The following is a 15,209-nucleotide window of genomic DNA, read 5'->3' as shown; positions in this document are numbered from 1 at the left end:
ATTGTGACTTATTTTGTTTTTCAGATGTATTCTCTTGTAAATGTGTTTCTTTTAATGAACAATGACTTCAGTAAAGGTCCTGAAGGCAGTGCTTGGCACAGAGATTTAATGTACATTTAAATCTCAGATTGTCTATGATGTGGTAAATCCATGTTGTGGAGTTTGGTGACAGACTGCTTCAGCTAATTATCAAATAACACAAGAAAATATTTGTGGTTATAATAAAAGAAGCATACTTAATGTATTACTGTGGTCCCTTTAAAAACTTGTGGCATTGTTATCTATAAATAAATATATAAGAAAAAATGTTTCTGTCCTATAAAAGTACACTCAACTTTTAACTTGCAGTATGTAGCCATCCATATTTTTATAACAACAATTTTAAAATCTACAGCTCTGAAGAAAAAATTTAGGATGTTGGGATCTATGATATTAATTCAGTGCAAAAGTGCAAATAACAAGTGTTATTTTAAGATAATACTTGACTTTTTTTTAAGGATTCTGCATTAACACCTCTTGATGTATGTCTAAGTAAAAAAAAAAAAAAAGGTTTAGTATTAAGTGATGAAACCCTACCACTGAGTATCACAGCTTTCATCTTAATTGGCTTATGGTATTGCTAGTTACACTTCAGTTGTTTGCAGGCTTTTAATGTTACAGGAAGCGCACCCCTCTTCTCTGGAACAAGCTGACAGAACACTTGCAAAATGGATAGGGTGACTTTTAATGATGCAAATGCTTAGTGGTTGATTAGATGCACTTTGAGGGCTAAATTCTCTTGTGATCAAAAATTTACTTGAACACAAGGTAGTTTCAGCAGGAAAGGAAATAAAATGCTGAGCAAACCGTAAGTGATTGCTTCAATTATGTTTAAGTTAATTTTTGAGAGTGAACGTTAACTACCTTCCTTTACCAGGGCAATATAAAAGCCCTCCAGCCAAAAACAACTGAGTTCAGCTCACATCTATGAAAAAATCTGCTCTCTGTTGTACAAAACTCCTGAAATATACGCTCCCCTTGAAAGTCTGCCAGGGTTAAGCTGTTGGTGATAAAGTGCAAGGTACTTCAACTTATGCAGTGCTCTGGATTCACCATTTTAGCAGGTCTGTGTTTCATTAATTCAAACTGCTTGTGCCCAAGTGAGACTGCCCTAGCAAATGCTAAATTTATTCACAGAAGTGTCCAAGGACTGGTGCAGAGGAAGTCTGTACAGGGATGTTTGGGGCTTGTGCTGTTCTCTCAGCACTGGTCCTCCCTCTGTTAATTCCTGGCCGCGGGTGGCACTGGTAGCATGCGCCCCTGTCCCTGCCCCAATCCCCAGGCAGCTCGAGCAATGCCACCCTGCTGGAGCAGGCGGCTGCAGCTCATCAGGGTGAGCTGCTGGGTGTCTCCAGCTCACAGCTGTGTCAGAGGTGTCTGGCGATTTTCAGTAGTGTTTAGTCTGAAATCTTTTTATCCTGAAAATTAGAGAGAAGTCTTAAACTGGGGTGGCAAAGATCTAATTACTCACAGTAGTACATACAGTCTTGGACATAGGTTTAGAAACAACCCAGCTGCCCCCCTCAGCCCCAGGCAAAACCCTGAAGCTAGACCACAGTATTACCTATTCCTCCCATTAAGAGTTGGCTACAAATGTGGGTGAGAGGCCTGAGTGAAGTAAGAACCTTGTCTACCTGCAAGCCTACAGTACGCGATTTACATAGCAAGACTGTCACTCATTTCAGCATGATTAGGCATCATCTGATAAGGAGCTCTAGGACAGGTATGAGCCAGTATTTGCAGGTGAGGGCCTAACAAAGGTCTTGGGCACAACTTGGACAAGTCCAGCTGATGCCAGAAACACTGTGAACGGCTGGTGGCACCGTGGTCTCTGTGTGGTGAGCCCTGCGGTCCTCCAGAAGTGCACAAAGCAGCCTTCACCTTGAGCAGCGCTCCAGCCCTGGTCCCCAAAACAAGCACTGCCAATTTAGGCCTGGTTGGAGACCAGGAGGTCAGGATAATGGGGATGAGATGTTCTGAAATGGGATGTTTGGGGGAAAGAATATGCTGCAACGAGCAGTATAGCTGAAGAAGAAAGGGTTTTGCTCTGTGGAAAGGTCACATCTGCAGTCCAACAGGCTGTGCCCCAGACAACGTTGCCATCAACCTCACTCCAGAAAGCATCTCCTCTTCCCCCTGCAGAACATCCCCGCAGCAGGGCTGTGCCTTCCTGGGCCACGGGGGTCGCTGGCTTGAGCTGCGGCTGGGGAAAAGGGCTGCTGAGTGGCACTGCTCTCACTTCAAAGAGAAAGTAAATGGCTGCCGGAAAATGTGAGGGAAGAGGGAGGCTATCAGCTGGCAAGAAACACATCAGAGCATCTTAAGCACTGCGCTGGTATTATCAGCATGCCATTCTCGGAACTGGAACAGTCAGCCAGCCTCACCCACAGGAATACTGCCTCTAGAGACTAGTGAACGTGTTTTTAACTGGCCTTGTTTTTTCTGCATGGACAAATCTGGTAGCTGGCCACCCAGTTACCTATTTGTATATGCAAAGCATGTGCTTTGCCACTTTCCTGGCCACAATCAATTACATTTACAAATGCAGGCATGAAAAACTGGAGGAAGCCCGAGCTCAAAGTTAACGATTACTATTATCTTGTTAAGCATTAAAGATTAACTACACCAGTCAAAGGATGTGTTATGAAATGTCTTTCCCAAGATAGAAAGTAAATAATGGGAGAACTTTTTTTTTCCCTTTCAAAGACTACTCAGAATTTAGAATAATTGCTTAAACTGTTGCTTTTATTTACCATAATATCAAAATGTAGTCCCTTGCCACGTGACTGTTCATATTTTCATTTGAGATGTCATGCAGAAACACATGGAAATCTGGTGAAGGCAAACCAATTTTAGAACATGTTCTGAGCAATTGTTTTGCAGCACTGCCCTACAGTATGAAGTCTCTTACATTTCTTAAATTGCCTAATCAAATGCAGACTCTGTTCCAGTCACGCTAAATTTTCACATAATGGCAGAAAAACACTTCTTTCTAGCCTAGCACTGAACAGTTGGATCACATTATTATATTTGCTGCTTTTGTAGCCTGTGAGTATTTGTAAGTGTATGTATGGATATATTCACAGTCACAGGGGAGAGGGGCAACATTGATGCTGCTGCTGTGAGCCCCTGGGGGACAGCTGGGGCAGCAGAGGTGGCTCTTCAAGAGAGGTGCCTGTGCTGAGGGTCTCCTGAGAGCACCTGGGTTATCGCAACAGGGGTTGCAGTGAGATTTTTTGTTTTTGTGTGTTTTAAAATCAGATGCATTAGTGCAGGGTTTGAGCCAGCTTGACTCCTTGCCTTACATTCAGCAGAAGTTATTAAACAGATATAAAAGCAGCTAGGTAAATTATCCTGCTGCTGCTGCTCCCTGGCACTTCACAAGCCAGCTGGGGGTTGGAGGCAGGACTGGTGCAACATGCAGCCATGGCTATCCTGCTTTGGGTCCCAAGCTGGGAGACATCCCTGTGCTGCATCACACCACTTCAGGGAATTCCCAAAGAACCACCTGCTTCCCATGGGCCAAATCCAACCTGTGGAGCCCACACTTGGCAGTCGTGGAGACAGCAGTCACTTGGAACAGGACACAGCCGTGCTGGGCACCAGCCCTCCTGTCCCTCTGCCTTTTACTTGCCTGTATCACCTCATGGTCACATGCACCCCCTATGGCAGGGAAGCACGTCCATAACACTACCACCAATGTTTTGGCTTGCAAGCCACAGAGAAGCCATGGATCAGAGCTTTAGAAGTTAAATTAAATCAGTAACATATGGTCCACAGTGCCTGAATGAAGGTCATAAGGAAATCTGTGGCAGAACAGGGAATGAGACTTGGGATTTCAGAGCTCTGCAGTGCAACCTGCCCCCTTCTCCCTTCCATATTGCCCCCTTGGACACCCAATACAACTGCAATGTTTCCCTAAATCCTTGTGTTATCACTAGTAATACAGGACCAGTGTAAGAATGACTAAATTTATTTGAACCACACAGAATACAGTCAGCAGGTCTATTTTTCTCTACAGCTGCACCAAATACATTTAGGTTTGCGCTGGCATAGTTTGCCATGTAAGACCACTGTTCAATCACGAGCAGTGCTTGTTATGCCTTTGGCAAGGATGAAAATCTGATGCTTTAGGGGGAGGAAAAGCCATAATCCACTCTCACAGTAAAACCTGCATAGTAGTACAAAGGACAGAAAAAAAATTCTATGCATACCCTTGCAGGGAGTCAGATTAATCCCCAAAACATGGGATTTGATTATCTTTGTTTGAGGTTATCATTAAGAAAAAGAACCTATACATTGCTAAAAATATCCTCATAGCATTTACTTTATGAAGAAAGTATGATTTATTGAGCAAAAACAAATTACTGGCTTCTCAGTGTTAATCTTTGATAAACATGTGCTGGGTTTAAGAAACTGTCAAGGAGAGCAGAACTTTGCAAATTGAAAGAAACCATTCAACTCTGCGAGATGATTTTTTTCCCCTTATTACTCCTTTCATGAGACACCTGGGGACATTGTTCACACACTGTTGACAGCTTTCACACCACTGCTTTTCCTCTGTTATCCTTAGCCCTCTCTTCACCACTTGTCTCCAGGTGGCAATACACAAAATAGTTGTATTTGCAGGGGGTGCCAGTGCTGGCTCCTAGCCAACTGTTTGAAAGCAAAAGGGCCCTCTACTGCCTTGCTGCTTGGTTGCTTCGAGTTGCTGCTGCAGAACCCAGCCTCCTTGACCCACCAGGTACTAAGTACTCTGATACTTAACACCTGGGTGCTGCTTGGCTCAGGGCAGGCACAGAGCATTTATGGCTGTTTGTTGTAAAACCACCATCCCACTAATAGGCAGAGCTACAGCTTCCTCACTAACGCTGGACAACATTCAAACACCATCTAAAATTTTAACACTGCAACTGTAAGTATACACTCAGGCTTCTGTAAGTTAAATATGCATATGATTTTTCTCTGTAACCTCCCAAAACAGGGAGGTTACGCAGCCTGAAAGGACACTTAAGTGTTCACACACCACAGGGAAGGAGTGCCTGAGCAGAGGGATATGTAAACAGGGTCTTGAAATACCAGCATGAGAATTTTCTTTTGACCCCAAAGCGCATCTGCCATGACAGACGTACACAGGAATAGCTGCAACACTTTCTGCTGGACCTGTGAGTAGCCGCTGCAGTCCCTGTCCACCACCAATGCCTGTAAACATGCCCAGGAAGCGCAGCAGTGGCAGTTAAGGGAAGTACCTTTGGTTTCATGCCACAGTAAAACTGGGAGGAAGGTCCTACCTAAGGGAGGCGTGAGCTGGTTCCTCACTGCTGCTCAGGAAAGCAGAGGCCCAGCTGTCGTGACCATTTGGCATAAGAGAGATGAACTATGTGGCTCATGTTAAGAAAAGCCTATTATTCCAGTAATAACTGAGCACAGTGACCAGCTGATCACCTCTCATCTCCTCAGAGGTTTTGCTCCCACCACCGATGGCAGCCGGCCTGTGATGCTGGTCCCTGCTGCTCGTTACCTTTCCAGATGAGCACCTCTGCTTGCTTCCCCCTGACACTTGAAGAGCTCCCCAGCACGTGCCTGCCAATTAACTCCTCATTTGCAGCCCAACCCCTCTTCAAAGCTCCCTTTGCCTCTGATGCCTACAAGCATGTGTGCCCCTCTCCCCGACACACGCGGCTTGGCTAAGTTTAGGAGGCTTGTGCGTGAACACGGCTGCTGATTATGCAGGCCAACAGGGCTCTCCTGCTTCTCACGGCCTCTGCCTGTCTGTACCCATCTGCTGTCTCATCTCTTAAACCATCCATTGTGGGGAACAGGATCCATCCTGTAAATAAAAATTCTGTGTATGCCGTGTTCCAGTGCCTATCGAATTAGAAACACAGGCTGCAATTTGGCTCTTGGATGCAACTGTTAACAAAAATAACAGCAACAACAAACCCTTCTGCAAGAAGAGTATCTGTGTGCAAATACGACCTCTGTAATGTTACCAAGGTCAGGCAGACCAAGGCCAATCTGCTGTGTAAGAATATAAATCAAAGCTGTCCAGGGACTGATTTCATTTACAAGGTTTGTAACCATTCTGGACAGAACAAATGTCACTTGCTTGCTTGAGCTCTTTGCTCCTCCTCCTCCTCCACCACCACGTCTTTGCTCCTCCACTTCCACCCCAGCCTCTCCCTGCCTGGCAACACCTCCTGACCTCCTTTGCTCTTGAAGCAAGGCTCCTCTTCTAGCAAGAAAGCTGTGGCTCATACACGACAGTCAGTCACACCAGGCCAGTTTACTTAAATTATGCAAAAATTTCCACAGGTGCAATTAGCACATAGCCACAAGGACACTCACCTGCAGGTTACATGCCATTCAGAACACAGGTCACAATTAAAACAAATTGCACACCAACTTCTTTACTATTGCGTTCACAGATCTGCAAAACAAACCAAGGAATGCATCTGTAGTGAGTATTAGAGTCTGGGCACAGATCCTGTGAAATCACATGGTTTCCGCTGTGGAACTAAAAAGGCTTCTCCAAGAATGTGTGAAACAGCCCAAATTCTCCATTTCTTTCTGTGCTCTCTGGCTGTTTGCGTGGCTCAGTTAAGGCAGCAAGTTCTGTTTCTTTAGCTGGCAGCTTTCAAAGCACACCCCGATCTGCAAACCGAAGGAGCGAGCGCAGGATTCAGCGAGCAAGCACTGAGTTAACGTAATCCCGCTCCACACAACAGGTTGCTGCCTCCAAACTGAAGCCCTGCAAGGAAAGAGTCCAGCGGTTGCCTCGCTCCCAGCAGCCATCTTGCAGCCTGTCCGCAGGTGTGCCTGCTGAGCTGCAGCGGGGCCTGGGCACCGGTACGGCACAAACTTCACATTCTGGATGTTAACTTTAGTTACCACAGCCAGACAATGCTGCCAGTGGTGTGGAAGAAAAAATTGCTGCAGCCAGCTGTGCTGTTCACAGTCGGATGGTTTCTGTGTAGCTCCAAATGGTTATGGCTGTTGTGGCCAAGGACAGGATGATGGATGGCCTACACACACTGTCCAAGCAGGGAGAATGGCAGAAGTTCACTTTGGGGTTGTTAAAATGCTAACCTGGGTTAGTTAACAAAAGCCGAATGGAATAGAAAAGTTAGGGAAATAAACACAACTCATATGTTATATATGTGCACTACAGATTTGATCTGTGGTTACACAAACATTTGACTTTGGAAGTGGGACAATTCAACAGCCGTCCTGTTTGAATACACTGAATCAACTTCTGATATTAGCTGTACTGTAATTATTGTCAAACCACAACAAGGGAAAGTGGCTATGGCAGACAACACACAGAGCTGCAAACAGCATCAGAAGAGCAGTAATATGATTTTTCAGTGCACACCTCTTCCATGTGACATGGGAACAAATCAGAACCTACTTTCTCTTGAACTCAAGGCTGGCAGCTATTCACAGAACAAGTAACAACTTAATAAAATGGCTTAGATGGATTTTAACGGTAACTGTAGTAGCTTATCTGATGCATAAGAAGAGATCATCTGTTCTAACAGCAGTTTTGATGAAAGCAACATTTGAACTGTTTTAATTACACACAGAGCTGCTAAGACTGAAAATAACTTATACTACCAAATGCAAATAATATGCCTTCCATCTTTTCTTAATTACTCATGGAGCAAATTATTACCTTACCCAATGGAAAGACATCTGATTTTTCTTAACTGGAATTATAGGTATGTTTAACACACAAATACGTAATCAACCACCATATCCTTTATTCAGTAAGCACTGCAAACACATAGTGCATTCTCTGAAAAATACCAGAGACCCACACAAGTAAGCTCAACATAAGCTTATATGAGCACAGAAGCTGTTCCTGTAACTGGTTGCTTTGTCTTGCAAAGAAAGATCATAACTGAAATGGTCTCTGCCGTATCGCTCATTTGACACTTGATGAAAACTGGCCATATTCTCCAAGGATTTCCACTTGACTTCAGATTTCAAATTTCTCTTTTTCAGAAGGAAGTATAACCTAAGCATTTCAATGTTTTGTACAGGTTCTGTCAAGCTAACTGGGCTTCACGACTTCAAGGGATATTGAATGCTGTGTTAAGTGCAATAGCATTTTAAAAAAGAATAACAAAAACAGACATAATAATCAAGAGCTGCAGCCTGTATGTGACTGACTGTAGTAAGACCAGAAGATGTTATTACAAATGCTTAATATACGCTTTGAAGTGAGCCTCTACGGTGTACTTTCTTTACCTTCACATATCTCATGACAGGACAGATCAGATCGAAGACCGATTTAGTCAGAATTAATTGCATATGTAATTAAGCACTATCTAAATGTGTGCACTTCATAAGTCTACATCAAAGTTACTGCGGCTCCAAGGGCCGAAGTACCTGCTCTAACAGTCGGCTCAGCTCTGCCACACAAAAGAGGTAGGAACATTCAGATGGTCCAGCTAACAGGGCCCAGGAGACTTGGGGAGGGGTGGGGGGGAAATGCAGCCATACAGCTTGTTTGTAGAGCTTTGACAGGGCCATCACTGTATTCCTGGCACACACTCCTGCATCACACAAAGCATGGTTAGAAGATGATGTTATCTTTGTTGCATCTTGACCATAAATGAGAACAGGTAGCAACAGACTGTAGGATAGGAGAGAGGATAGTAGCTGTTTACTGTAACTAAAGATGCAGATGAAAGAGAGAAGCCTGTTAAATAAACCAATTTAGAGCCTCTGGGTTATACCATTTTGACTATTCTGTTGAAAACTGAGCTACATAATTCAGATCAGTAATAAATTTTGACTACAAACTTTCTCTTCCTGTTTTTAACACAACTGAGCTTTATATTGGTTAATATAAAAACTGTTAAAGTTCATGGTTATATAGAAAAAGAAATCAGAGCACTCAACTGGCAATTTGTATTTATCTAAGCCAGAGTAAATGTTTATACAATATCTGCCAACATAACAGAATATGCCTGCCACTTACTACATTAAACATGATTACGTACAGCTTAATCTACTGAATAGTAACTTAAGTAGACTTTAGAGGTACATAGAATTTTATACTGTGAATAAAGCAGAAAAAAAGTCTATTCTCTTTTCCAACAAAAGTGATTGCAAGGATTTACAATGAGCTTCCTGTTAGACTTGGAAAAGGAAAAGAACCTCAGAAAATTCTCTGTGAAAGTATTTGTATGTGAGAGCAACACAGCAGCAGTAAAAGCCTCTAGCACAGTGGGAAGCTGTTCCCTCAAATAATATTTAAGTGAATACATAAACGTTAGTAGAGGAAGACTAACAACTTAGAACACAAAGGTATACCCATAAAGATGCATGTTTTCCCCAAAGGAAATAACCAGGGAAAGAATGCCACCCATTTACAGAGCTCTGAATAGTATTTTAGAGGAAGTTTGCTGTAATTCCAGCACGTTATGTGTGAAATGTGCGTGTGTGTACATGGATAAGCTACAATACCATCTGTACAGCAAGTACCACATATGTGAGCATTATGAACCATCAGGGCTGCTGCTATGCTCAACAGTAAATGTATTCCAAGCCACACACACACATATAAATACAAATGACTTTACACGCTGAAGGCTGAATTTCGCTCAAATAACTCACAGGCTAATGCCTGTAACACAGACAAAATCTTGACCAGAAGTGAGGAACAACTCCAAGATTAGAGGAAACCCACCAATTTAAGACTAACATAGAGCTATATCCATGCTAACAACTGGGATGCCCGCCGGAACCGCAAGATCTTCAACATATCAACCTAAAGCATACTTAATTGCATTTTCCAGCTTACAAGTCAGAACACAATGAAAACCATCCAAAACCAAAAGACAAAAACAAAACCCCTTTAAAATACGGGCACATGATCCACCTGGAAACATCCGCGTGACCTTTAATCGCCACCCAGCGCTTCCAACTAGCCCAGGAGGCTCCGAGTCCCTTCTACCCACAGCCTGATCGCTACCCTCTCGCTTTCTGCAGCTCCCCCCGCTCCAAAAGTTTCTAGGCTCCGCACCTGAACGCGGCGGGCGGCAGAAGGCGAGCAGCACCCTGCGCAGGAACGCTCCCGACCCGGCTCCCGGCGAGTTTCCATCCAGACCTGCCAGGAGCAGCCGCGCAGCTCCCTCTGCCTCCCAGCGCCCGCCCGCCGCCGCCGCCGAGCCCCCAAACCACGCTCGCCATCCCCCCCTGCGCCCCCCCGCCCCTTCTCCACCCGCCCCGGGGCGCTTTCGCCAGGGACCAACCCGGCGGCTCGGCTCCACTCCGGCTTCCCCGCTCCCGCAGGGCTCCGGCTCGGCAGCGCCGCCGCGTACCTGTCGCTGCCCGCGGCCGCCGCCCGCCGGCGGGGCTGCCTGCTGCGGGGCTGCTCCTCCGCCTGCTGCCCCCGCCGGGCGCCCCCATCCCGGCGCTCCGCTCGCTGCCGAACCAGCACGGGGGAGGCGCGCCCCGCAGAGCCCACCCCTTCCCGCCCAGCCCGCCGCCGCCGCCGCCTTTCTTTTTTTTAATTTTTCCTTTTTTTTTTTTTTTTTTTCCCCTTCCCTCCCCTTCCCTGTGTTTATTTTCATCCGCCCCTCGCCGCGCCCAGCCTCGCTCCGCCTCCTGCCCCCACCAACTTTCCGCTGCCTCCCGTCCCACCGCCACCCTCACCGCCCTGCCGGAGCTCCGCGTACAGCCGTGATGCGGTGGGCAGGGGGCAGCTCTGCCCCGGCCCCTGGCCCAGTTCCGGCCCCGGCCCCGGCCCCGCCCCGGACAGCACCGGGCGCGGCCCCGCTCCCGGCCGCCGCCCCCGCGCAGAGTCCCGGCCCCTTAACGCCCCGACGCCGCTTCGCGAGGGAGCAGCGGGTGTGAGGTGGACGGGTGTGTGGGCTGCCGAGGCTCGGAGAACTTGGCGGGTGGTGGGGAGCGGCTAAGGGGGAAGCGTCCTTGAAATGACATCTTCAAGTGCCTGCCCCGAATCCCCGGAGAGGTTCCAGAAACAACGGGTTTCATTCCAGAAATGAAGTCCGGGAAATAGCTGTCGCTCATTCGTTGTTATTATTATTATTTACATTAAATTAATTAAGGCTTAAAGTGCCACAAAATATTTTGGAAGGAAAAAAAAAAGAGGAATACTCACCAAACTCCATCATCTACACTTGTTTGATGGGAAAACAGAAAAGTTCTGAGTAAAAGTAATTTGGAGTTTGTCTCTGAGGAAACATCTCAGCCATTCACACGCTATCCCCAGGTTCCTGCCTCTGCATCCACCCGGGTGCGTCCCAGGGCCCGGCCATCGCCTGCGTCCCCTCGTTCCCCGCGTTACTCCTGCCTTGTGCGACGAGGGCCTGATGCTCCCAGGCAGTTCTGGGGCCGATCCTGCCAGATTTTGCATGCACGGTGCTTGCAGTGGGAGCGTTGCATCTTGAGAACCGATTCATCTAAGCAAGGGCGCCAGGATTTGGCCCATAGTAAATTCTCTTTAGAGATGGTGCCAACAAAATCTCTCAGCCATGGGAATAGGACGTTTTTGGCAACTCAGGTCCTTGGCTGTCTCTCTCTGATGTTTCCTACTGGTGACAGGCTAAAGGCGAGATCATTATGGGCTTCCTCGCAGCAAACACAGCACAGCTATGTTGCGCCCCAGGAGCTGCTGCCCGGTTAGAGGTGTAAGGATGGTATTTTCTCCTTCTCAGGAGCAGCCCTAATCTGAAGAGCATCACAATTTGCGCAGCACATGGAACAACTGCGATAGAGACCGTTCTATTGGTCGGGAATCAAATTGCAACCTGAGGACGCAAAAAGCTTAGAGCACGAATGTGCCTACCCCAACAAGGCTCCAGGTTGGAACGCAGCTCTGGGGCTTCCCCATCCGCAGCCGAGCTCCCGGAGCAGATTTTCTGCTGCGTGCATTTATCAGAGGTGTGTATGCCAAGGTGCAAGCTGCCCGCACCGGGGCATTACAAATTTGGTATGTGCTTCTCTGATTTTTAAATCCCTGATGGTGGTGCCAGCCAGAAAAACTGCACTCCTAGAGAGCCACCCATATTTTCACTCAATTTAAACTGTGAGTGGCACGTAGCTGCTCAGCTGCCCCTGTCGTGGGGCATGGGAAGTGGCACAGCCTGGGGCATCTGCTTGGGCTGTGGCTGCACGCTCCCTGCCGCTCCTTCGGCTTGCGCGAAGGGGCCTTTCCTCCCCGCTGCACATCCCAGCCATAGGCTGACTGAAGGCTTCCTTGTACCGGGATGAGAGCTTAACGTGGTTTAAATCTCCTTCTGCTGCAATTAGGCAGATGACATAATGTTGAGCATTGGATTGCCTTGCTGTGCAGCAAAGGGTTTCAGTTTGAAGTAGAGCATTTTGGAGGATTTTGGGGTAGTCAAGTGTAGATATATCTATATTGAAGTATTAAATATGGTATTTTATTATAGTTTCAAAATTTGCTGCATGGCTAGAAACCACTTTATGTAAGGATTTAAAGTGCACACAATATGTGTGCAGTCAGGGAATTATACAGCCACAGGTTTTTAAACACCAATATATGCAGGCTCCTATTGATATGATAAACCATCAGTTGCATGTGCTGCAAAGCTTCTTAAATCCTCATTGACACAATAGACCACTATTGTGTCAATAGTGTGGAGATTAATGGGGTATTGTCAGACTATTCTAGGCCTTAACTTTCATTTATGCTAAAACTTGTTCTTCATTGTAACTCTTAACCTTTGGATTCTGCCAACACATTTCTTGTCACAAATATATTAATGGAATTAAAAGAAACCTGGCTTTTACATGTTAATTACCCTTACAATGATTGATTTGTAAAAGAAACACATCAGCAGAATCTAAAAGTACAGAGGCACAATCAAATGGACTGAGTGTCAGACCAAGAGCCAGGAATGCCCGAGGAGCAGCTCCGGCTCCGATGAGACTGTCCCTGTGTACGAAATGGTAATGAGAGCACTTACTCGCCCTATCTCATAGGTATATCTTATGGATTATTCCTATTGTCTAAAAGATTTTTCACCCTTTGTTTTACAGACTTAAGCAACACTCATGCTCACGAATTTGAAAATGTAAGCAGAATATTCAAAATTTACATACAGATAAAAGAACCACCATCTGTTAGAAGAACAAATTGAGCTTTTGCTTCATTAAAATATGGATAATATGAAACTAATGTGTGTTTAAACCAGACGTTTCAGTCCACTTGAATTTCTCCATTAGGTTTATAACCAAGGCTGAATTGGGTTTAGGAAGCACAACCGTTCATTAAAATCACTACTTCAGCCACATGATGATTTGGTAAGAAAACGCAAGCCCACACAGTGCGGGGCAGCTTGCATGTTTGGGAAACCACCTTTGGCGCACTGCTGCCTGGGAAAGTTTTGCTGGAATGGCGCATCCCCCAAGTGCTGAGGAAAATGGCATTGATGGTTTCCCTCTGCCTGAGCCAGAGCTGAATCAGTGACTCAGCACGCTAGCGCACGAACGTGATGACTTCTGAATGAAATCTGAAACTTATATTTTGAGGACATGTTCATTTAAACTATGTCATTTCCAATAAAAACAGCAAATGTCAGTTACAGAAGAATGGTCAAATCACAGCAGTGCCAGGATGTGATGATGTTATATCATGACTCATTATACTTCAGCTAAATATTTTCCTCCTTCCTCCTGTTTCTTTCCTCCAAAAGGCACCACATTTCAATAGTGTGTACAGACATCTGCCTACTGCATGACAGTGTACAGAGTAATTGATAGGTAATTTACTATGGATTAGGTATTTAATTTCTGGTGAAGCAGAAATGCGCAGTTTTTATATTTGCTGTCCTTAAATCGAAGTTGCAAAGTGCGGATGTTACAACTTAACCTTGACTGTAATTAATTTTGATAATAAAAGAGAATAGAATTTATTTCTTACGAGTGCATAAAGTTAGCTGGACAATTTAAGGCTCTATTCAATGAGTAATGCTCTCATAGCAGGGGTAAATATTGGTCTACCTGATAATATTAGTTTCTATTAACAACCTAGAAATGTTATTTTCGTACAGCTCTGGTTTTATGTGCCTTAGTGCCTTCTCAATGTCTGGGGAGCCATTGCACAGGGCAGGACAAACAGGTATAGTATGTGAATAAATGTAGAAAAAATTCCAAAAAATCAGGCTTTTCATCTCTACAGATTGGTGGAGAATCCTTTTGATTTTTTAAGAACATAAATATAGAAAATAAGAAGCTCAAGCTATAATGTTTCACAGCTTATCACCAGAACAAGGTTAAACCACGCCAGCTGAAACTGATAGCTTGTTAAGGTATTCCACTATTAACTTGCTGAATGTGTAATTACATGAGAACAACGCTCACCTGTTAGATGGCTACCCACTGTTTCTGGCTTTAGCCTTTGGTCTCCACGAACCCTTACTGTAGGTATTGTCCTGTTTGTGGCCACTTATTCACCCCCATCCCCTCCAAGAAGACGAGTCTTTAATCTGCCTGGAGACCATTTAGATCCTACTCCCATTGAGTCACCCTACTGGGTGCCTGGGGAAATATAGGTGGAAATCCCACTGTTTGGCTGGCAAAGCAGTAAAACGGAGCCAGCCATTTTCCTTCTCTGAGTCCTGAGCTTGCAGCAGTATCAACGGAAGTCAGAAGTGAGACATTTCAGAACATTGTTGCTCATGATTTACACCAATTGGTTAAAAATAGCAAATTGCTAATATAACAAGCCTGTGCGGTGTTGATACAGGAAAATAATTGGTTATAAGTCAAGTACTGTATAAAGAGTGGTAAGTGTAAAAAAAGACATTGTACTTTTATCTCTGTAAATAGTATCCAATTCAGGTTGCACATTAGTAGAATTCTTTGTAATGTTTAAAGGAAAGAAAATAATTTTCTCCTATTTTCCAAATGATGTGAAACCCCCTTTTTCACCCTTGTCAGCTCTCAGAAAATTTTAGGATGTGCCTTTAAGTGATTAGCATTTTGTAAAATATAGGTAGACAGAAAAATTTTAACACTTTCTTTTAGCATCTTTTTGAGTACTGTGTTGAGAGTTGTTTTTAAAGTATTTCTGACTGTCAAAACCTCAATTTTAATATCATTGTTCTCTCTGTTTTATATCTTTCTAGCCTGCCTCCCCATTTAGAGAGATGTGTAGAAACCTCAGG

The 15,209-nt window shown here is 45.0% G+C and overlaps 2 protein-coding genes across 17 annotated transcripts in view; both read right to left on the bottom strand.

The window, feature by feature from the left end:
* SEMA6D (semaphorin 6D) overlaps positions 1-10,854 on the bottom strand; it is a 30,723-nt gene extending 19,869 nt beyond the window's left edge. For 9 of the 16 annotated variants that reach the window (XM_083850076.1, XM_083850089.1, XM_083850086.1 and 6 more), the window contains exon 1: positions 10,305-10,640. In XM_083850076.1, the coding sequence (XP_083706202.1) occupies positions 10,305-10,625 (321 nt within the window). In that variant the 5' untranslated portion in view covers positions 10,626-10,640. Of the gene's footprint in view, positions 1-6,387; positions 8,420-10,075; positions 10,164-10,304; positions 10,641-10,707 lie in introns of those variants that run through there. The other 7 variants (XM_083850092.1, XM_083850081.1, XM_083850080.1 and 4 more) reach the window with 7 other exon arrangements.
* LOC310904784 (uncharacterized protein) overlaps positions 6,416-15,209 on the bottom strand; it is a gene marked incomplete at its 5' end in the record, with an annotated part of 195,057 nt that continues 186,263 nt past the window's right edge. The window contains one exon of the mRNA XM_083849956.1: positions 6,416-7,128. The remainder of the gene's footprint in view (positions 7,129-15,209) is intronic.

This window comes from Anser anser (genome assembly GCF_964211835.1).
Source record: "Anser anser genome assembly, chromosome: 10".
NCBI lineage: Eukaryota > Metazoa > Chordata > Aves > Anseriformes > Anatidae > Anser > Anser anser.
This window is presented reverse-complemented; position numbering and strand designations above follow the sequence as displayed.